Source organism: Lissotriton vulgaris, chromosome 5 (genome assembly GCF_964263255.1).
Source record: "Lissotriton vulgaris chromosome 5, aLisVul1.2, whole genome shotgun sequence".
Classification (NCBI taxonomy): Eukaryota; Metazoa; Chordata; class Amphibia; order Caudata; family Salamandridae; genus Lissotriton; species Lissotriton vulgaris.
The window spans coordinates 110,119,712-110,142,934 of record NC_141693.1 but is presented as its reverse complement, the minus strand read 5'-3'; the positions used below and the strand labels follow the sequence as shown (position 1 = coordinate 110,142,934).

Below are 23,223 nucleotides of genomic sequence, written 5' to 3'. Positions count from 1 at the left end.
CTGTCTGCTCAAAATTGAGTTTAGCCGCATAAGTAAAGTTAGTACAGCTGAGAGCTCTTCATTGCAGTGAGTCGCTGTCTGCAGTATGATTAGGTGTTTTGCAAGCCTTTTTAAGATCTTCTTAGAGTTTCTTGTTGCTCAAATGGGTGTAGTTTCTGTTAATTATGTTTTCCTCATCTTCATTGTTTGATTATGCTCGCAAGAAAGTGTCACTCATATTCGCTGAATGTCACTCATAATTACACTGAAATTATGAAAGTGTCACACATAAGCAGTCTGAAACCTTGGCAGCTATGTCGCTGAATGTCACTCATAATTACACTGAAATTCTGAAAATGTCACACATAAGTATTCTGAAACCTTGGAAGCTATGGTTTGCATAAAGGCGGATGTAGCGTTCTAGTTGTTACACGTCACGTTGACGTGACGCACGGCGGCCATGTTGGCGCCGGATATGCGCGCGCATCATTAGCGCGCTGTACACTCACCGGAGCAGAGCGCCGGCCGGCGCTCCTCGGACGAGTTTATTTAAATATAAATAAACGTGCACAGTACTGCCACCACTGTCTCAGAGTCATCATTAACAAACGTTACAGTGGCGACGAGGTCGGGACGACGACCAGACCGACGCTGGGAGCACAGGAAGGAGCACCAACCACGTGGCTCCCACGAGGCACAGGGACACCAGGCCCATCCAGCACCAGCAAGGTACACCTGGAGCAGCAAGGGTGGGGACACTCCGCAAACGACCCCAGTGAACGCACAGAGGCAGTGAGGAACCCGAGGAGCGTGGCAGTGCCACAACACAGCATTAAAGCGGCATAAAGGCCAGAGAGACAGCAAGTCCACACAGCAGCCATAGCACACGAGCCACCTTCCGGCATAACCACGCACAGGGAGCGCTGCGCTGGCTACTAAAGAGGAGGAAGGGGGGTCTAGCGACAAGAGCCCCCAGAGGAACAAGCACACAGGAGAAGAAAACAGCACCCCAGGCAGCCCCCCAGGAAAAATCACCGACGGGACAGGCGGTAAGGAAGTGAAGATGAGTACCCCGGCGGGATACGCAATAGCACCGGTACAATTCCTACCGAAGCCCGGAGAGCCTCTAATGAAGTGGGAGGACTGGAAGGAGTATATAGATAACTTTATAGGGGTCCTGGAAGATGAAAATGAAGAAAAATTCACCCCCCAGAGAAAGAAACGGATCCTATTATTAAATCTAGGACCAGAAGGACTGAGAATATACAAGAGTCTAGTACCGAAAAAGAGAGAAGACACAGACAACGATGTATATGCACACGCGGTGGAGGACCTGGATGAAAGGTATCGCCCCACCATCTGTGTGTCTGTGGATAGATATAACTTCCAGCAAAGGAAACAAAAGGCGGGAGAAACTATCGAAGAGTATGTAGCAGCATTGAGAAAACTGGCAGCCACGTGTAAATACGCGCTGTGGGAGGATGAATTCATAAAAGACCAGGTGGTCATGCATACCACGAGTGCAAATGTACAGGACAAATTGTGGGCGAGCGGTGATACCACGCCTAAAGATGTGTTGGTGATAGTGAAGAGAGCAGAACTTGCAAAGAGATGCGCCAATGCAACCAAGAAAGAGGTAGCCACTCCCACCATGGTGAACAGAATACAGGAGGAAGATCACCGTAAAGACCAAAGAAACAAGCAACCACTAACCAAAGGAAGCAGCAGATGGCAAGGGAAACCGGCGAGCAGTGAGAACAAGAAAACGTGCTACAGGTGCGGAAGCTGGTCTCATGAAGCCCATGACAGAAAATGTCCGGCATTCCGGGCCAAATGCCTACACTGCGGCATCGTAGGTCACTTCGAGAAGGTATGTCGAAAGAAACAGCAGAAGGGAATGGTGAAATACGTTGACCAAAGTGAAGAAGACCCCGAGGAAGTCACGGAGGAAGAAGTGGTCACCGTCTTATGCATATACGATCAAGTGTTGAGCGTGGACAGCAAGAGATCTACCAAACCAGTCCTAGACTTGTCCATAGGCGGCATCACCATCACAGTTGTGGCAGACACGGGATCTCCGTTCACCATCGTGCAAAGAGCAGTGTGGGAAGAAGAATTCCAACCCAAGTTAGGCCCAGAACTGGAGAAACTTGACATACGGCCAGTCACTTACAACGGGGATCACATTCCCATGTTAGGCTTCCGACACCTATTATTCGAGTTCAGAGGCCGATCGGCATGGTGCAAGCTATATGTTGCAGAGAAAGGACCCTCCGTCCTAGGATGGCTAGACCAGGGTGATCTCGGCATAAAACTCGACCCCGGAGGAAAGGAACAAATTCTCCTCACAGAACAGGAGGAATGGCCAGACTTGAACAGATGGAAGAGGAACTACCCGAAGGTGTTCGGGGGCACGGTAGGAAGAATGGAGAAATTCCAACATAGAATAGTGCTTAAGGAAGGAGCCATTCCAGTGGCACACAAGGCGAGGAATGTGCCCATCGCAGTGAGAGAAGCGGTCCAGACAGAACTCCAAGACCTGGAAAGGAAGGGCATCATAGAGCCAATTACCTGCGCCGAATGGCTAGCGCCCTTGGTAGTAGTAATGAAACCCAACGGGAAGGTCAGGCTCTGTGTAGACCTGAGAGAACTCAATAAAAACATAGTAGTGGAGAAATTTCCCCTTCCCAGGATAGAGGAGATGTTGGCAAAAACCAGAGGGGTTCAGTGGTACTCCACCATCGACCTTACGTCAGCCTACCATCAGGTGGCACTGCACCCGGACAGCAAAAGCCTAACGTCGTTCATTACCCCGTTTGGATGCTACAGATTTTGTCGCATGCCGTTTGGGCTGGCCTCGGCGGCAGCCGTCTTTCAAAAAATGATGCACCACCTATTCAGAGGCTGTGAAGACGTCCAGTACTTCCAGGATGATATCCTGGTGATGGGAAGAGACAGAAGAGATCATGACCGGAAACTAGAGAAGGTACTGCAAACATTGGAAGCCAAAGGTCTCACGGCAGAGTGGTCGAAGTGTCGGTTGGGCCTACAATCGGTGACATACTTAGGCCACGAAATTGGACAACAGGGGATCACGCCTAAGGCGGAGAACGTGAAGGCCATTGCAGAGGCACCGCCCCCCAAGAACAAGGAGGAAGTCAGGTCGTTCCTGGGAATGGCGGAGTACTATAGCAAATTTGTGGTACACTTCGCCTCCAAAACCTACAACATGAGACTGCTGACCCGTGAAAGCACGGCGTTCCAGTGGACACCGGAAGCCCAAGCAGAGTTTGAAGTCATCAAAAAGGAGATCTCAGGAGCCATACCGCTCAAGGGGTACGATCCACAAGGCACTACCGTGCTCATCACCGACGCCAGCGACAAGGGCCTAGGCGCAGTCCTCATGCAAGACCGAGGAAGAGGAGACATGGAGACCATCAGCTTCGCCTCCAGAGCGGTGACAGAGACTGAAAGCAAATACAGTGTCATCGAAAAGGAGATGCTAGCGGTAGTGTGGGCCACGACGAGGTTCCGGCAATTCTTATGGGGCACCCGATTCCTGCTTAAGACGGACCACAAGCCGTTAGTGAAGGTACTAACATCGTGTGGACATGCCAGCGCCACACCCAGGATATCGAAAATGTCCTTAAAACTCCTGGAATTCAGATATGATGTAGAGTACATCCCAGGGAACAAGAATCGAGTGGCGGACTACCTGAGCCGAGCAGCAGCCATGGAGCCTGGGGAGGAAGATCCAGCAGACGGAGGGGAATTGGTGGCGCTCATAGAAGACCAAGAGAAGGTAATTAGCCTACAAGAATGGATGGAGGCGTACGAGGAAGATCCCGACATCAAAGATGTAAGGGTGCACATCATACAAGGTTGGCCAGAGAAGAGAAAAGTGAGGACAAACCTCAAACCATTTTATGAGGTGAAAGAAGAATTGTCAGTAGGAGACAAGGGCATCTTCATCTACCGCGGAGACAAGGTAGTTCCCCCAAGAAATCTCATCAACAAATTGCTGGATTTATTACACGAAGGCCATCTTGGAATAGGAAAGCTCAAGGCCCGAGCGAAGCAAAATTACTGGTGGCCAGGAATGGACGTAAGAGCAGAGAGGCATGTCAGAGAGTGTTCCCAATGCCAAGGGGCCGACAAAACGTTGAGACCACTACGTCCAGCTCTAGGAAAATTTGACAATCCCTTAAATCCATGGGAAGAGTTGTCTATAGACATCCTAGGACCGGTGCTGGATGACCAGAGCACACAGAACTATGTATGCGTCATCATAGACCGTTATTCCAAGTGGCCAGAGATCAAAGTGAGTGAATCCATGGACACGGAGAACATTCTAGAGTTTCTGTCCGAAACGTTCACCCGTGAAGGAATTCCTAAGTCCATCCTAAGTGACAATGGACCCCAGTTCAGGTCGGAAAGATGGAAACAATTCATGGAAAGGAATGGCATCTCCATAAAGCACACAGCCATCTACCATCCAGCGGGAAATGGTTTAGTCGAAAGATTTAACAGAGTAGTGATGGGAGCCATACAAGCGGCTATTTCTAACAACAAAGACTGGAAGAGAGCGTTGGAGAATATGGTATGGGCCTACAGAATAACCCCCACAGGTACGGGGTACAGCCCGTTTCAAATATTGAGAGGACGTGAGCCCTTCACGCATGACAACAGGGTCTGGAAGGAGAAGGTGGTAACCAGTGAGTGGTCTCCGGCCGTAGTAAGGGCCAATCTTGAAAGAGCACAAGCCATCTACACCAACAACTACAACAAACGCAGGAATGTGAAGGACACTCAATTGGAAAGAGGAGAGTGGGTAAGAGTAAGGCTAGCCACATTACAAAGAAAAGGAGACAGCAAGTATAGCAAACCCTTGCAAGTCAAGGAAGTATATGATCGAGCGGCTCTGCTCAGCGATGGGAATGTGTGGTCGCAGGACCGCATGGCCAGGTGCAACAAGATAGTGAGGTGGGGACGACGGTCCTCAGAAGGTGTGGATATGGATGACGTGATCGGAGAAGAGAAGCCCAGTGGAAATGAGCAAGAAGACGGAGCAAGTGCTAGAGGAGAGCAAGGAGGTGAGGAAGGAAGCGAGACTCAGAGAGCAGAGATGGACGTGTTGGGTGGTAATACTAATGATGAAGGAGCAGTGAGCGGAGGAGCAGAAGATACAGAAACGCAGGGGCAAGGTGCCCGAGAGAACATTGGCAAGGTGACCCGGAGAGGCAGACAAATTGTAAGGCCTGCCCGATTTCGAGACTTTGAGCTAGACTGCGAACTGTAAGTGACTGATCTTGGTTTTGGTAAAAGGGGGAGATATGTAGCGTTCTAGTTGTTACACGTCACGTTGACGTGACGCACGGCGGCCATGTTGGCGCCGGATATGCGCGCGCATCATTAGCGCGCTGTACACTCACCGGAGCAGAGCGCCGGCCGGCGCTCCTCGGACGAGTTTATTTAAATATAAATAAACGTGCACAGTACTGCCACCACTGTCTCAGAGTCATCATTAACAAACGTTACAGCGGAGACAACGGTAATGTAACAAGCTATACGTTTACTGCTCTAACCCGTATCGGCCCAAGCGAGACCGACTGCTTTTGCCAAGTCTTGCATTATTTGTCTCATGTTGTTTTCCTCCTTTCAACTTTCAGTCTTCCCGCTCTCGAGGACTCCCTTCGTTGCTTTGTCCTTCTTTCATTTCTACACTTAATAGATTGAGACCGGAAGCTGCGCTTTTACTTGCGTGACGTTCGTGGAAGTGCTGGAAACCAGGAAATACAAGGTGCCGCTGCTGGTCTGCGCTGCGTGAGTGCGTGGGAGGCTGCGCCCGGGCCCCGCCCCTCGGAGTCGGGTACCCACAGGGACGAGCCATGGACAGCGCCATCCACACCGTTGCTTGCCCTGGGCCGGGGCGTCCTCTTTCGCCCGCCTCCGGGTGAGGGGAGCGCGGGCGTCTGGTCCAAAGTCAAGGAGGTGGGTGCCATTCATCCGCAAGTTCCAGTGCACTTCAGAAGGGGAGAAGTTGTGAGCAGAAGCCGGTGTTCCGGCTGTACGCAGACCGGGCAGAGAGTCCTCGAGCTCCAGGATCATGAGGGAGAATGGAGGTGGGGTAACTGTACATCTGCAGGAGATTTAACAACCTAGATAGGTGAAAAGATACCCCATGGGCATGGGAGGAGCAGTGTTGACAAGAAATACGTCACCCCACAGGTCCCTGAGAATACTCTAGAGTGTGCGCAGCTGTGCCCTGACAGCCCGAAGCTCTTAGATGTTGACTGGAGGGCTGAACAAGGGCAGTGCAATGTGAGCCATTTCTCCAGGCGGCATAGCCCAGTCGTAATGTGGCCTTGTAGATGCGGCAGGGTGTGCACCGTGCAGCACAATGCGACTATCTAATGATCTAGGGAAATATAAGCATGGAACAGCCTGTAGGGAGGGTGGGAAGGTACAGCCGGTGAATATTAGTTTTGAACACTTACAGCACATTCCTAGGAAGGAAATGCTGTGCAAAGATATGCCTTTGGAAAAACGAAGTTCCGTGAATTAGACTAGAGTGAAAAGACGAACGTGTCAGTAACTTAGAAAACCGAGTGATCTGGGGTGGTAGAATGCATTGTTTGCATAGACTGCACAGCAAACGGCGGGCGAGGACGTGATTCACTCGGTCTTGTGGGAGTAACGATAACTGGACGTTGAGAGGAAGGTATAGTTTCATGGCTCCGCAAATGGGATCATGGCCCCGTATTTCAAAGTACAAATCTAGAAAAGGTTGTTCACTGAAGCATTTGAGGCTATGCGATTAGCGCTAAATACTGATAGCCAATTGCATAAACCAGGCATCGTGGATCAAAAGACTAATTATTCTAGCCTAGGGGCCTGTTTTCGAACCCATGATCACTTGTTCTCGTGCGTTCACTTAAGCTTTTACCATTCCAAGGTCGATAAATGAGTACCTATGAGGTAGGCAACACAAATATGTTATCTGTCACTAGTGTTACTAGATATATCTGTGGACTCTAAAGATACTCCTGTTATTTTAAGTATGCACACTGTTCTCTCACTTCTTTAGAGGTTAAGCTCAGCTATGATGACTTGGTTAGTCTTTGGCATGCACACTAAGATCAGGAAATTCTTACAGTTACCACTGCCCTCCTTTTCACAGCTATCATGGCTGTGCTTCTCTGTCTATTTTCAATTACATGCGCCCTTTTTGTCCGCACTTGGTATTACCGATGTTCTATTTTGAATGCTGGCGTATTGTTGTCTGAGCTCAGCAAACGGTTTGTTCAGTCTTTGGTTTCCCACTGGTGTTGATGGGGGTACTGAAGGACATGGAATGGATAGGTTTTTCCATTGCTGAAAATATCTCTTTGTAACTCACAAGGGTCAGGCTAAAATGCCGAGTAGACCATGTTTAAACCACTTGCTGCTGATATCTGTGTTTATCTGCCAGTCCAAGCCATTTTAAATCTAAGTGGGTCAGTTTGCCCACCCTTTGGAGCGCTGCATCAAAACCAAAGGTCTTGGGTGTTTTGAAATAATTCTTAGCTGTATTTATGTGCATGAAGACCATTCACTGACAGCTTTTTGAGACGCGTACCTAGAACACTGGGTTCACGGTAGGCTGCAACTTATGTATGTAAATCCCAAATGACTAACTCCAGCGCCACCAGTCCCCCCACCCCCCCATAAAACTGTATTAGCCTTTAAACTAATGAAAGATTAAGCCAGTTCTTAAAACTATTTTTAACAAGGCCCTGAAAGCTATCAAGTCTTGAAAAAAATGATGGCAAATAATTTTTTTTTTATTTCAAACCATTTTATTATTTTTTTAAGACAAGTACATTAGCATTTCCATTGCGCGGTACCAGCCAAACGTGGTTGGTGTTGCAGTAGTTACAGGTACTTGGTATACGTGTTTAGCTGCAGCTCTTTACATTGACTTGCTGGGCGATTAAGGACAGGATGATAGAAAGAGAGAGTGTAGAAAAGAAAGGGTGGAGATAGGTTACAAGAAGTGTTCTATAGCGATGAGCCTAGTCTGGGTTTGTAGTGTTTTGTGAATAAAAAAAAACCCAAGTGGCCTCACGGGGTGGAAATTATGCCAAATAATAAATCCTCTGAACCAGAAGTAAGACCTCACCATCTTCTTTAGGCTATCAGAACTGGATTTTACAGTGAGGATTCCGATAACACCAAATAAACTACTGCCAGAGTTACTCCACTTTAGTAAAGCAGGCCACTGGGAGAAAAAGTGGGATATATACAGAGGGAGTGGAAGCATCTTAATAAGATTGCAGTGACCAATACGGCCCAAATAAAAATAATTACATTTAGAAATACTTCTATGGAATGTTGCTACAGCTTCCCATAATTTTCTCTGGGATCAACAAAATGTTAATGTTGGGGACCAAAAGGAGCCACATTGGATAAGATCTGAGTCTTGTCAGAATTTACCTTATACCCAGCTACTTCTCCGAATGATTTGGCCACTGCACATAGGCCTTCGATCAGAGGAGGCATCAAAATGGCTATGTCCTCCGCATATGCCAAGATTTTAACTTCATAATGAAGTGTCACGACTTAGATTGTTTTTGTGTTGGGGAGTGTGGCCACTGGGGCATATGTTCAGAGTTTCTTCTGCTTGGAAAATCTATAGTCCAAGGTGTGGGTATTGTGGATACATTATACTTTAAGCACACTCGCTTTAAGACTTTAAACGTTTTTCATCTTGTATGCAGTTCCCTGAAGCTCATATTTTGTGGTATCACCCACTTAATCGGCTCGCATATCTGGGCTATAATCCTAATCGTCCTTATTGTATTCATGACCGCTTTAGTGAGATTTGGAGTAAGGTTAATCTTACAAAATTAGGTGAACTACTTTGATGGAGATGATCTATCCTCATTTGGGAATATACAGCAACAGTTCTCTCTTCCCAACACAGTCTTTTATAGATCTCTTCAGCTGCAGCACTATATTTATTTTAGTCTTCAGGAAGAACATTTGAGTTGGTCTGATAACCCTGGCTTGGACCTTATTATAAGGAAGGCCCCATGAAAGAGAAACATCAGGCTAATTTATAAGTTAATATATCAGCTTCCCAGGATCATCTGGAGGATCAGTTTCAGCGGAGGGCAAATAAGTGGAGCGATATGCTCAATACGGAAGTAACAGTTGCTGATCTCTGGTGCAGTAATGTGTTGTCTCACTTAGCTCTGAATGTGTCGCGTATTAAGGTATATCATCTCAAATGTGTCAATGACTGGTACTGTACTCTGCACCTGCTATTCGGCTTAAAGCTACTGCCTGAGGACCGTTGTTTCCACTGTGGGCTCATGGATGCCAATGTGGTTCATGATTTGCATCTTTTTCTATCTTGCGTTTGTATTTGGAATTTGTTTTTGGCAAGTTGTATAACATTCCTAACCTGGCAGTCATAGCTGATCATGTTGGGACATTCACCAGCTGTTCCTTCCTACCTGTCTGGTTTGTGTGTATATATGTGTATGTATATGTGTGTATGTGTGTGTGTGTGTATATATATATATATATAATTTTATTTTACTGAAAACTCGTGTTGGTATGTTTCTGGCTTTCCGGTGGGCCTCCCTATCAGTGGATCTGGTGGCGGAAATTCTTGAGAATAAGTAGGTTGGAGATGGTGCTAATTGAGAACGATCCTCGGAGGAGTAAGCGGGGCTGGATCTGTGATCCCATTCCGGGCTAGTTGGTGGATGCGACTGCTTCACATGACTTGCCCACCTCGTTTTCCTTTTAATTCTGCCTGCATGGTGCCCTCCTGCACAGTTGCACGGCTTTGTATTGAATTTGTGGTTGATTTGTCTTTCTACTGCCAATATTGTTGGTTTCAGCTTTGCTGCTAATTTTGCTCTAACTTTATTTCCCGGATAAGTAACTTATTGTGTCCGCTTCTGATATTTGTTGCTTTCTTTGCTATACAAAAATGAATTCCAATTTACAAAAGAAAGAATACTATCAAGTCTTAAACCCTGTATTTTGATGCATAGAAGAATTTGTGTTAACCCCTTCGCTGCCGGCCCGTTTCCGCCGCTGTGCGGTAAACAAATGAACTGGGGCGGGCCATGACGAACCCCAGCCGTCATCAGCACACGAGCACCGTAGTGCATGACGGCTGGGGTTCGTCACCAGCATACAAGGGGTTAAACCATTTTCGTTATGTGACGTCAGAGCCTTTCCCACAAACATACGCTGCATGAAAAGCACTAAAACTGCCACAAACAGATATTGTGCATGCCCAGACGCACACTAACTTTCCAACTAGGGACACTTGTTAAGGGCATAAAGAATGTACGAAACAGCTGTGCCATAATTGGTTGTCTGCAGCAAAGGTAACACCCGAGCGGTTGTGTGCTGGAAAATTGGCAGTTTTCCTCGTTTACTTTGTGTGGTATAGGGACCTTTGTTTTCGATGCTCTCTTTTACGTTCGCAGGTAGTTGTCATGAGATGACAGAACCGCATTGCAGAAATTCTTCAACACCGTAGAATTGAAACGCTCAGCCAGTGTTAAATAATGTGAGCAATAATTCCCACTCTTGCTAAGTGCCCTAACCAAGAGCGAGACAATTCTGCATGTTTGTGGTTTTGGCACTCACTATCTCAGAGTACCTGTTCACTAATTAGACGTGTCCGTACTCTCCTATTAAAGGTACTCAGCCTATACAGAGAAAAGGGGGTACTCTCTTTAAAATAAAAAAAAGTGCTGATACTCAGTACCTGACAGTACCCGTCCATTTAAAGCACTGCCCTCAGCCCAGGAATATGAAGCTTGAGAGGGGAGATACAGAGCCAAGTAGCTTGCAGAAAATGGTACCTTGATGGTGTCTAGGGACTGGCAGAAGTACTGTGTTTATATAGCACATACTACCCCCGACGAGGCTTTGAAGCGTTTTTGGAAGTTTGGTTCTTAGAAGGCCTGTTGCCATATCGAAGAAAGCACTGGACCCGTAAATATGAAAGAATGTATAGTCTTATTCTGTTTATAAAAGTCCTTTAAATAGTCTTTGGTTTACATAGTATACGCACCCATTCAAGAGGAAAATAACCTCCCTCTTAAGGCCCGCAGATTCATCATGCATAATTACACACAAAGGCACAACATTACTTCTTCGTGATGTATGTATATAGAGGTATTTTTTATAGTGAGAGCCTAAAACAGAATGCTGAACAGGGTGAACGTGCCCATAGGTGTGATTCCAGTTCATTTATATATAAGGCCAAGCATTTGTGTGGTGGTTTGTTCATTTTATGCCATGAGTTATTGTTTTCTGAAGGCTTGTCCTATGATCCTTTTTTAGGTCTCGCCTAGCGATGCAGCGCATGCGCTGCTCGCCTTGGCGTGACCTATAGTCGTCTGTTTGGTGGCCGAAGGGGGACAGGGATGTGCACGCTCACGGCACCCGGACAGCCCATGTGCACGCTCACGGGTCTCTTAACTTTCAAGCGCTCCCACCGCGGACAGCACATTGAGGAGCTGGTCGCACGTAACACGGCCTGCTGCCATATGCGCGTCTCCCCTCGCGCCTCTATTCTGCAGCGCGCGCCGGACCCCATGGGAAGGGCGGTAATTAAGCTCCAAAGAGAGCTACTGATTTTGAGCTAAAAGCAGGACTTTAAATAGTGAATGTCTTGTGACGCCGGCTTGAAGGCCCTCGGGTGCCTGTTGACACACCGTTGGAAGCTGGCGCCTGCTCCGTTTCAACAGCTAAACCGAAGGAATCGCGAGGCGCTCATCTGCATAAAGCAATATGATTCTGCCGGAGAGTGCAGGCAACAGGGAGTGATTAACAAGACATCTTATTATATATTTTTTTTTTTGCTGCTACTTCATTGCTCTGCTAACACGCCACTTGTCACAGAGAATGCCGCGACTGGGCTATGTCAGGCCGCATCTGCCAGGACCCCCTTGCTGATTGCACAGCGAAGATTTTGTCCTCTGCGCACAAAGTGCTGTCAGGAGAAATTCTGAAAAACACAACAACCAGGCTGCAGAGGCAGAGCGCCTGCTGTTCCGCCACCCTCTCCTTTTGCTGCAGACCCCCTCTTTGCAGCAGGGCGAGGAGAAGGCGGCGGCGTGCCTCTGCTTGCTGCCGCAGGTTCTGTGACGCAGAAGCCTCCGGGTCACTCGTGCTCCATTCATCTGTGTCCCTGATTGGACAAGCCATGGTGACTCTGGTGTCCCGTGAGATTGACGCATGCAGCAGGGCGGGAGCACATTCGAGGTGCTGTGTATAATTAGCACATAAGTGCCACATTAGCTCTGTGAGTTTGCGGCAGCCTTACAAAATGTGAGATTGAAATCTAGACCTGCTAATCAATTAACGCCTTTCTTTAAGTGCGCAAAACTGTCCTTAGCGTAACTGAACAAACAGCGCTGTTAATTATTCTTAGAGCGGTCTGCCTCCGGGCCTAGGCTGCCATTGCATGGTTGGTATTTCTACCCTGCTGCAGGCCCGCACTTCAAACATGACCGCTTACATTTGCTGTCGACCGGCGCATACACTAACCTAGGCCAGGCATGCCCAACTGCTGGAAAAGCCTGCTTCTCTTTCCATCATAAAAGGTGCAGTTTTCATGGCACAAATATTCCTTGTGCCACACTGTGAGAAAGGGTGTTAAGTGGAATTGAACCATTGCAAAACACCCAGTGATAGAAGTGGGTGGGATCGGAAGGGCATGGTGTGCCCCTATTTTTTAAATTTAATACAGACCGTTCCCCTACTTCTTTACTTTAGACCTGTGTCCCAGGACGGCAGGAATAGTCTGCATTAAAAAATATTGTGTGATTGTCCAGCCCTGTGTTTTTCACATTAAGGAAGGTGTCTACCGTTGCCACGACCTCCTCCCCCTTCCGCTGTGTCTGGGGTCCTGCAAAGCAACACTGTAGGCCCAATCAATCTGCAATTGAAAACTGGTTCCTTTGGTGGCCCTGCTGCCAGAATGCGATTTACACCTTATTTAGTGAGGAGGCCCCCTGCATACCCCCACTGCGACCAATACAATTGTCACATCAGGATGCATTTTAGGCACCATCCTTGACCTCATCTGCCCATTATTTTCGGGCTCACACAGACTTGACTACGCCATGAAGAAATGGAAAGTACTCCAGTGTAGAATTCCCGGCAGACTATGCCCAAACCGTGGCGCTTTAAAAAACAAGCATTTACAATGCAATAGGTCTCGCATTTTCAAAACTTTGACCTATTGGTATTGCAAATGACTATCTTTTTATTATTGCAGGTTTTTTAAACCTAAATAAAAGGCATTGTCATTTACAATGGCAATAGCTCAAAATCTCCCAAATGCGAGACCTATTGCATTGCAAATGCTTGTTCTTGCCTAGGCAGCGCTTGCACTGTCTCTTGCTGTATTCAGGATATGGGCTTTAAACTCTGCCCATTGCCCGCCCGTGTTTTCAATTGGCTCTTGTGACTGTCCTTTGTAAATGCTTAATTTTCTTTGGTTACTTTGCTTAGTAGTCCCTCCTTTTGTACTCTTGTAGCCTCCCATAAGGACTGCCGTTGTTACTGAATATGTTTTATTTACAGTTTGTGAGCACTCTTTTGTTAATGACTTCTTAGTCGTAGCTGCAGTTGCAAACACAACAGCTACCCACTGCCCCAACTGCACTTCCACTTCCCTGACATGTTGTTCTTGTAATTTTAGGTGTGTTTTTCTATTGTTTTAGTTGTATTAGCGTGCAACGTAACATTTTAATGTTTTTTTGGGCACGCTATGCTTGATCTTTAATAATGGTGGGCGCTCGTCTTTTCTTTTGTTGCACGCGGCTCGCCCAACACAAAGGTTTTTTTGTGTGTTTTTTTTGTGTGTTTTTGTTTTTAGCACGACATTCCGCAATTCATTTTTACCAAAGACGGGTGCAAAGTCTTTGTTTTTTTTTTTTTGTTGCGCTTCATCTTGACCAAAGGCACAAGCAAATTAAACACATTAACGCAACAGCCCAGCCCCGGCCCGTAATTACGCTTGCACATTAGACACTCGGCACAGGCTGTTGCTGGTTGCTTTTCTATGACAAAATAAAAGTCTGGCCTGGTAGGAATCGGGGGTAACGCTGTAAAAGGAGGGCAGATAAACTCCTATTCTAGCTCGCTGTGCTCGGGCAATGCTTGTGAAAGTATGGTATCTACTTTTTAAGTAACTTGCCCACACACTAGCAAACACACAGCATTTCATAAATTATCACGCGCAGCTTTTATTTAATCAACACATTCATGTCATTTTATGCACCATCATTCCAAAATCTCATTCCTGTCCGGCTAATTTATCCATTCCCATGCTCTCAGTTGGAGCCCTTTAAGCATTATTTATCAGTGTTTAAAGCAAAATTAAGCAGGAGTTCCGCTTCCTACCCTTCTCTGTTGTGGCCACAACTCATTTCCTACCCTCAAGACTCTGCCTGCAGACTCTTGACAACTTGTGTTCATATAAATACAAAAGGGCCCTGCCAACTCTAAACCAAAAAATGTAAGAAAAAAACTTTCGCATTAACACCACCAATTGCTCTAACTTTCACCAATGTGAGACCTATTGTTATAGATTTGGTGGGCATGTTATTCCAGATCCTTTTTGCATCTCCTTGTCTCCAAGTCTAGCATTGTACTGGCGCTTGGTGTCTTGTTGTCCAGCTTAGGTTGTTATTTTTTTGAGATGAGTAAACAGGGCAGCTATTTAGTAGTTTTGTACTGACTGCCATCTGCTTTGAAGAGGAGGTGGACTCTGGGCAGCCTATGTTGTTAATTCAGTGTTTGGGTGATGCAGTTTGTCAGAACCCCATTTGGAGATCTACTGTGCTAGTCGGCGCTACTGGGCACAACCATGGAACCTTTTATTCCTGATGTCCTGGGACCTTACCAACTATGGATCCTGAGCAACTGGGCCAAGTGCCCTTTCATCGCTTCACCCTCAATGGTAGCACCTATCAAGCAGTTCACGGCTTCTCGGCAGAGAGGTAGACATAGGGGTGAACACTGACTCACAACTCAAAATACGTTCAGCAGCAATAAATGATTGTCCAATCAAATACTTGTAGGTAAAAATAAGCATTTATATATGACCACAAAGTAAAATACAGCATTTCCAAATAATACACACAGTCCCTTGATGTCAGGACTCTAGTGTTTTTATAGGCAGATTCCTTCGTCCCACTCACCTTGCAGTAGTGGATATTCACCATTCACTATAGGCGACATTCAGGTTAAGTCCCAGTAGTAGCCCAACTTTTTATTAACATTAATAAAGATTGACAGGCAAGTTCCCTCAGGGCCATCTGGCCCGCAAATCAGTATTACCCACACCTACATCTTTCTTCATGTCCACCCACCTGGGTTGCGAATCCACACCAAATGGGTTACGTCCTGACCAGCACTGCAGTAACTTCAGGCAGCCTCACCTGGCTCATGAGGTCGCTTATATTCACTCATGCACGTGGGCGATTAAACGATTGGTGCATCAAAGTTCACAGCGGCTCTCCTCTGGCATATGAGGGTCGCCGAGATTTCCCTTCACATGGGCAACAACCCGATCTGTGCAGCAGCCTTCTCATCACACCCGGCTAGAGGGATCCAGTTGCAAGGACCCCCCCTACTGGACTTCACTCCCTCCAGTGCTCTCCTTTTCCTCACAGGGCACACTGGTCTTGGCAGGCACTTGTGCTTCAGGAGCAGGGGGCCTTTGATTCCCTGGGTGACATTTCCTCACCCAGCTGGTTGACTGGTAGGCCTTGGCCCCCAGTCATGGTCACAAGCAGGAATCTTGCAAAGCTTCTCCAAAGAACACCCTTTGAAGTAATTCTAAATAGCCTGTCTACTCACACACCTGGTCGCTCACCCATACAGTTAAACATACACCCACTTACTCATACAAATACTAACACATACTCGCCTATACAGTCGCTGGCAGTAGTACACACTCGCCCACATAACCATTCTCACATGACCTCACTCACTCAGACAGTCACTCATATACCCATCACTCATCTATACTGCCTTTCACATACCCAGTTACTCACCCATATACCACTGACACATTCCCTCTCCCCACTCTCCGCCCTCTCTCCCCTCCCCTCACATACAGCCACTGGCTCTCACATACAGCCACTGGCTCTCTCTCACATACAGCCACTGGCTCTCTCTCACATACAGCCACTGGGTCTCTCTCACTAACGCATACAGCAAATGGCTCACTTACTTTTCTTATTTTATAGAGCGCGGTCTTGACCCGGTAGGGTATCAGAGCGCTTTACAGGAATCAAGCTGTAGTATACAAAAGACTGGGGGGCGGAAGGGCTGGATACAAAGGATAAAAGGGACAAAATACAAGTTACATATACATTAACAAGAAAATGAATGTCCCCAGGTCCTTGAAGGGGTGCCGGGAGGAGAGTGTCTGTGTACTCTCGGGATGCATTAGAGCCGAATTAGAGCAAGGCCTCTGTGTGAAGTAGAGGCACAGTTTAGGCGAGGAATTTGGCCAGTAGGAAGGTTTTGGCATCCTTTTTTAAGCGAGCCAGAGAAGGGATTCTTCTAATATCGGGCGGGAGTGAGTTCCATGTTCTTGGTGCGGCCCCTGAGAAGGCCAGATTGTAAGTTTTCTTTTTCCGAAAAAGTGCAGGTTGGAGCAAATGGTCTCTTGAGGACCGCAAGTTTCTGGTTCCTCCGGAGATCACAAGTTTCTGGGCAAGATATGCAGGGGAGTTTGAGTATAATGCTTTGTGCGGGATACATGCCATTTTGAGATGGATACTGGCCTGAAGGGGAAGCCAGTTCAGAGCTTTTAGATGAGGTGAAATGTGATCGAACTTCCTTGAACCTGTTAGTAGTGTAGCAGCAGCGTTAAGGCAGACTTTTAAAGGTCCCACCGAGATCTTAGGTAAACCCGAGTGGGTAGAAAAGCCATATTCCAGTCTAGAGATGACTGGTGCTTGAACTGCCATTTTTAGATCTGGAGTATCCAGGAAGGGTTTCAGCTTCCATAGATAGCTCAGGTAGAATCTGGCTGATTTGGCCATCGAATTGATGTGGTCCCGCATGTTCAAGTTGCAGTCCAGGGTAATCCCAAGGGATTTGGCAGAGTTCACGATGGTCAGAGGGCAGTTTGAGGCGGTGAAGGCCTTAATCCATACCGGAGTCTCAGGGTTGCTTTTGGGTGGGGAAATTAGAAGAAGTTCTGTCTTCTTAGCGTTAAGTTTGAGTTGATTGGAAGAGAGCAATTGGACCGTCGGTTTCAAGGCTTTGTTCATGGAGAGAATCTCCTTGAGAGAAGCGATCTTGATGTAGATCTGGGTATCGTCAGCGTACATGTGGTAGGATATATTTGTGGTGTATGGTACTTCGGCAAGCAGTTCTAGGTAAAGGTTGAAGAGGGTGAGGGACAAGGTTGATCTCTGGGGGACTCCAACAATGACTGGGGAGGGAGCAGACAGGTTACCGTTAAATAAGTATCTCTGTGATAGGTTGTGGAGAAAGGACCATAAACCATTCGAGAACAGTCATCCATTCCCATCCTAAGTTTGAGGCGTTCGAGTAATTTCTCATGGTTGACCGTGTCCAAGGCTGAGGACAGATCTAGGAGGGTTAGGAGACAGGTTTTGCCTTGGTCAAGGGCTTGGAGGGCATCACCCACGATATGGAGAATGGTTGTTTCAGTGCTATGCCCTGGCCTGAAGCTGGATTGGAAATCATCTAGCAGGTGGAAGTTGGTGATGTGTTGGCTCAGCTGCTGTTGCACACATTTCTCCAGACTTTAGCTAATAGTGGGATGCTGGAAATAGGTCTGAAGTTGTCCGTGGAAGCAGGAGCCCGCAACAGTTTTTTCAAAATGGGGAGGAGCTGGCCAGCTTTCAGAGAGTCTGGTATGGATCCCTGAAGCAGGGAGGCGTTTATTATTGCAGTCCAGTTCGGAATGATGGATTGTGAGGTGGCGGCTAGGCAGTTAGAGAAGAGTGGGTCATTGAAGCGGTTGTTCGGCTTTAAGGTGGAGAGGATTTTCGAGATGGAGTGTTCGTCGTAGGTTTTGACGTTGGTCCAGTGTGCTTGGATTTTGGATGAAGCCTGGGAGGCAGCACAGAGGGAGGAAGTAGAACTGCTACTCACTCTCAACCCCATCCTGATCTAAGTTTGTTTCCTAAATATGTGATTTTGTCAGCGAAACAGGAGGAGAATTAGTCAGATGATATTAGTGACTTGGGTTTTTCTTTAAATGTTTTGGCCAGTTTGTTTGATTGGTATTTGACCAGTTCGAAAAGTTTGCGGGGTCTGTTTTTGGCATTCCCCAGTTCAGATCTGAGCAATTCTTTTTTTGAGTTTAGTATGTTTCTGTTGTAGGCATTACTGGCCTGGCGGAGAAGTTTTAAATGAGCAGGTGAGGGGTGCTGTCTCCAGATTCTTTCTGACTGCAGCAGGGATCTCCTCTTGCTATTGAGGGATCCATTGAACAAGGGGTTTCTGTCTTTACATTGGATTCTTTTTAGTTTTAGTGGGCAAGATCATCAAGAATGTTAGTTATGGTCCCAGAGTAATGATCGTTGAGATCATTGACCGTTGTGATATGGGGGGAGTTGTAGGTCAGACTGGCAATAGGCTGCCAGTTTCCTAGGATCAAGGTTCTTGGTGTCTAACCCAGCGTTTAGGAAACACCTGTTGTGGAGCTCATGTTTTGAGGGTCCCAGGTAGTAGGAAAGTGATAGCGTGGTGGTCAGACCAATCACAAGGGGCTATATCAATAAGCTTGACTGTTGATTCTTTGGCAATGATCCAGTCTAGAATGGCGTTTTTAGAGTGTGTAGGGAGTGAGCAGACTTGGGTTAGGGCTTGGTCGGCCAGGACATCTTTGATGGCGTCGACATGAGGATCATTGGGGTTGTTCCAGTGAAGGTTGAAGTCACCAAGGAAGATGTCTATGGAGTTGGAGGAAACATTGGCTGTAATTATTACATGAGGTGGTCAGGGAAGAGGTCATTCATGCCTGGGGGATGGTAAAAGATGTGCGGATTGCATAGTTGCATGGTATTGCTGCCTATGGAGAGTACGAGGTATTCACAGGAGTGTGAGGTATCTGGCAGGAGTTCAGTGACCAGGAGATTAGAGCAGTAGATGCAGGCAATGCCTCCCCCTTTTTTGCTGGATTGCCTAACCAGCCTTGTGATATTGTACTTGGGAGGGACTAGGAGGTTTAGGCATTGAGATGAGGATTCATTGAGCCATAATTCAGTCGGGATTGCTAAGTCAATGTTTTGGCTCAGTATGAGATCTGCGATATTGGCGGTGTGCTTGACTGCAGAGCGACAGTTAATCAGGAGGCCAGATAAAGGGGGATTGGAGAGCGTGTCGTGCGCTGGGGCGGACAGGAGCATTGGCGCTAGGTTGCTATCACCCACACTTCTGTTGCGGAGAGTAGCTGATCTGTTGGGGTTGATTGCGACTGTGCGAATGGCATGTTCGACATTCACGTCTAGTGTACTGAGGGCTGCCAGGGCAGAGTTGTAGGAAGAGAGGGTAGCTAGAGATTCCTCCCCCCGAAAGGTGGCATGTTACTTTGCGAGCGCGAAGGTGTCTTGGGGACAGCGCTAATGGGGAGTGTGGGGCTCTTTGATAAGTAGGGGAGTGGGGTTCAGCGGGGTTTGAGTTTAGAGAAGGAGAGTTCAGTGAGGTGGAGGTTATTTTACATCCATAATAGAGTTATGGATGCTCTGCGTTAAATTGGTCGCTCTTTGATGCAGAGTTTCGATATCTGTATAGGAAGGAGGCACTTGACAGCGGGGGAACAGTGTCCTGGTAGCGGTTTTAGTGATATGCGTTGGTGGTTTGGTAGTGGTTTTGTTGGCATGCTTTGGTGATCGCATATAGGGGCTGGGCCGACTTGTGTCGTAGGTCCATGGCAGAGTATCGGACTCAGAATCCGCGGGAGGAGACAACACGCCTGGGAACGATTGTTGGTAATTCCCAGTCGGCCTGTGTCGTGGGCCAGTGGAAGAGTTCCAGACTCCGAGTCAAAGGGAGGAGCTGGCGGTGGAGAGATCAAAGATCTGAGAGTGATTCTGCTGGTTGGCCCAGGTCGACTTGTCGTTGGCCAAAAGGAAGAGTTTCAGATTCACAATCAGCGGGAGGAGCTGGCGAGGAGGAGACCGAAGGTCTAGGAGCGACTCTGTTTGTAAGCCCAGGTGGGGTGATAGAGGGGTTAGGTTGATCTGAGTAGTGGGCCCTTAGGGAAGGAGCTGGCAATCACACTCACCCTCGCACAGATACCCAAACAGGCACTCAGACAACCAATCCATCACCTATACAGCCACTCGAGTACCAACTGACCAACCTATACTGCCTCTTAGACACCAACTGACAGACGGATGCAGACATTCATACAACCTAGTCACTGACCAAAAATTTACTGTGACACCTGATCACTCACTTATACAGTCAGTCATGCACCCACTGAATCATCCATACAGGTACTCATACACCCACTGATTCACCAATACACCTTGGTGTATGTATTTAACACTCATAAACGTTTTTAAGATCCCCGGTAACTGGATGATGTCAGTGATGTCATTTGAGATGTCATCAGTGATGTCACTGACCATGTCATGAGTGATGTAATATGTGAGGACATAAGTAGTGCATTGTGGGGCACGAGTTCTAGTTAGCTCAGCTAACTATAACAGTTAAATATAACTGGTTTTGTACAAGCGAAATCTGACCACAACTATAACATCCCTGTAACCTTTATTTTTTGGGGGTGAAAGTGTGTGTGTGTGTGTGTGTGTGTATGTGTATATATATATATATGTGTATATTATTGGTTATGATAGAATTTAGATATTGTGATAAACTGAGAACCATCAGTATCTAATCAAATAACTTGTATGAAAACTTTTCCGTGATTTATATACATGCTAAGCATAGAATATCATAACCATAAGTATTATGTACATTTGTTAAGCAGACCTAAAGATTATCATTTATAAACCTAATTACTGGACATATTTCCCATGTCTAGATACATATTATCGAATTAAATGCTTATATACACAAGGATATTGTGAGCTGCAATAGAGCATGAGCCCTAACTTGTTAGTGGCTATTCATAGCTATATATTTAAAATGTATTTGTGTACTTCCATGCTTACACAGGCTGACAGCTGTTATCTCTTTTTAGGTAGGATCTTCTCCGGGACTTCAAGCTGTTACTACCCTACAATGCTCTTTGGATCCATTTCGTGTTGAGTGATAACATCTGCTATGATCACAGCACACCATCCCTTGGGACTCTGTGAATGGTGGGGTGCCCGATGCCTGTCATCCCCATTCCTCGCCGAGTTCGTTCGTTCCATGGCCCCCACACTACATGTCTACATGCCGCCTGCAGTCCAATAAGGACGACTAACCTTGTGCGTACCAAGTACAGCAACTTTGACATCTACCTAAAGTCCCGATGGATGTATGGGTTTATACGTTTCCTCCTGTACTTCAGCTGCAGTCTGTTCACCTCGATACTGTGGGTGGCCCTTTCCATCTTGTTTTGCCTTCAGTACCTGGGGATGAGAGTATTTCTCCGGTTCCAATATAAATTGTCTGTCATCCTCTTGCTGTTAGGTCATCGGCGAGTAGATTTTGCCCTCCTGAATGAGCTGCTTATTTATGGAATCCAAGTGACCATGCTGCTAGTGGGTGGGCTCGGGTGGTGTTTCATGGTTTTTGTAGATATGTAATTAAGGTTACCGCATGTAAACGAAACTTAAATTTAAAAAGTTCAATTTGCTTTTAACACTTAAATCTGTATTTATTTGTTTGATACTTGCACTTAAAACATAGCATTTGATGCATACAACGTGCCAGTAATACAGATTACCATCTTTCAAATGCGGTTCCGAAATATAGACATCAAACATGATTATAATCCTATAAACTTGAAACATAACCATCTTTGTAATGAGGGAATTGATGAGAAGAGAGAGAGAAGCTTTGAATGTTGTAGACCAATGACATGTCTGAATAAAGGTGATTTGCTCAATCCAAAACATATGCCTCCTACTATGTGGACGAATATAATAAACAAGCAACATCAATGAAGAGTGACTGTTCATATGTGGTTTGCTGAGGTCATTTTACACAAATGCCTAGACCACTCCTTTTTTTTTTTTTTTTTTAAACCAGAACAATTAATGAAGGCCAAGAATACTCTTTATTGAATTCTGACCATGTACTTATATTTTATACCTTTGACTTCTTTTTTTTACTTTCAAAGTTTTTTTACATATATAATCATTAGCAAAGATAGGACAAACTGTACATATATTTACAATACTATACAAACCAATTTATAAACAAAACATGTCACAATGTATCTACACAAACTCAAAAAAAATCATCACAACAAAAAACACATTAAATTGATGTGTACTTAATCTCAATAAATGAGAGACAAAATCAAAAGGAGGAAAAGAAAGGCAGGAAGGTAGGAGAGCTTAAGGATGAGAGTCAAATTAATGATACACTTTCATGGTGTTAAAGCTAACAAATAGTTCTTCTGAGTAAATGTGTCTCCAAGTGTGCCTGTGCCTCCAAGTATGCCGGCGCGTTTCGATTACAGGAAACCAGTTCCTGGAATCTCATCAGGACCTTTTTTCTTTTGTCTGTATGATGTGAGCAACAAAACAATAAAGTTTTGTGTTTAAAAATCTCATTGTTTATCTCCATTAAAGTTGCACAAATGACCAATGTAATGTCTCTGACTTAAGACTACATACCAGATTTAGGAGGTGGACTGTGGAAGACTCTTGTAATGCTCGGAACTTTTTCTTTCTTTAATTCCCAACGTTTTGGCAGTGAAAGGTGCAGGGGGCTGTTAAGAAAATGCGAAGTGTAAATTATTCAAACCTAGAGCCTCTCTAGCCTAGTGTGAAAGCCATTATGTGGCCTACCTTTTGTATTCGTTGTTGGCAGATTCCTTTCTGATTCTTCGCGTTGTATGTGGAATTTACTCAACACATGTACACTTTCAAACACTCCATGTCATGAAAATACACAGCTGCAAAACATTTAAAAACGTTTCAATGCTGCTGTCCTGCCTTTCAAACAATTCTAGCTTATCGGGGGGCTTTTTGGGAAACAAGGAATATGATTTCCTTGTTAAAAAATTCCCTAGGACTCCAGTCCTACATCTTCTGC

General features: G+C 46.1%; 1 protein-coding gene across 2 annotated transcripts; it reads left to right on the top strand.

Annotated features, from left to right (window-relative positions):
• The first annotated feature begins 5,830 nt into the window (after positions 1-5,830).
• On the top strand, positions 5,831-21,915 carry TMEM250 (transmembrane protein 250). Of its 2 annotated transcripts, none has more exons than XM_086921010.1 (2): positions 5,831-5,970; positions 21,212-21,915. In XM_086921010.1, the coding sequence occupies exon 2, from the start codon at positions 21,330-21,332 to the stop codon at positions 21,762-21,764; it is 435 nt and encodes a 144-aa protein (XP_086777136.1). In that variant the 5' UTR covers positions 5,831-5,970; positions 21,212-21,329; the 3' UTR covers positions 21,765-21,915. The 2 variants fall into 2 exon arrangements, with proteins under 2 accessions (XP_086777136.1, XP_086777137.1); XM_086921011.1 differs by having other exon boundaries at positions 5,964-6,101.
• Positions 21,916-23,223: the final 1,308 nt, after the last annotated feature.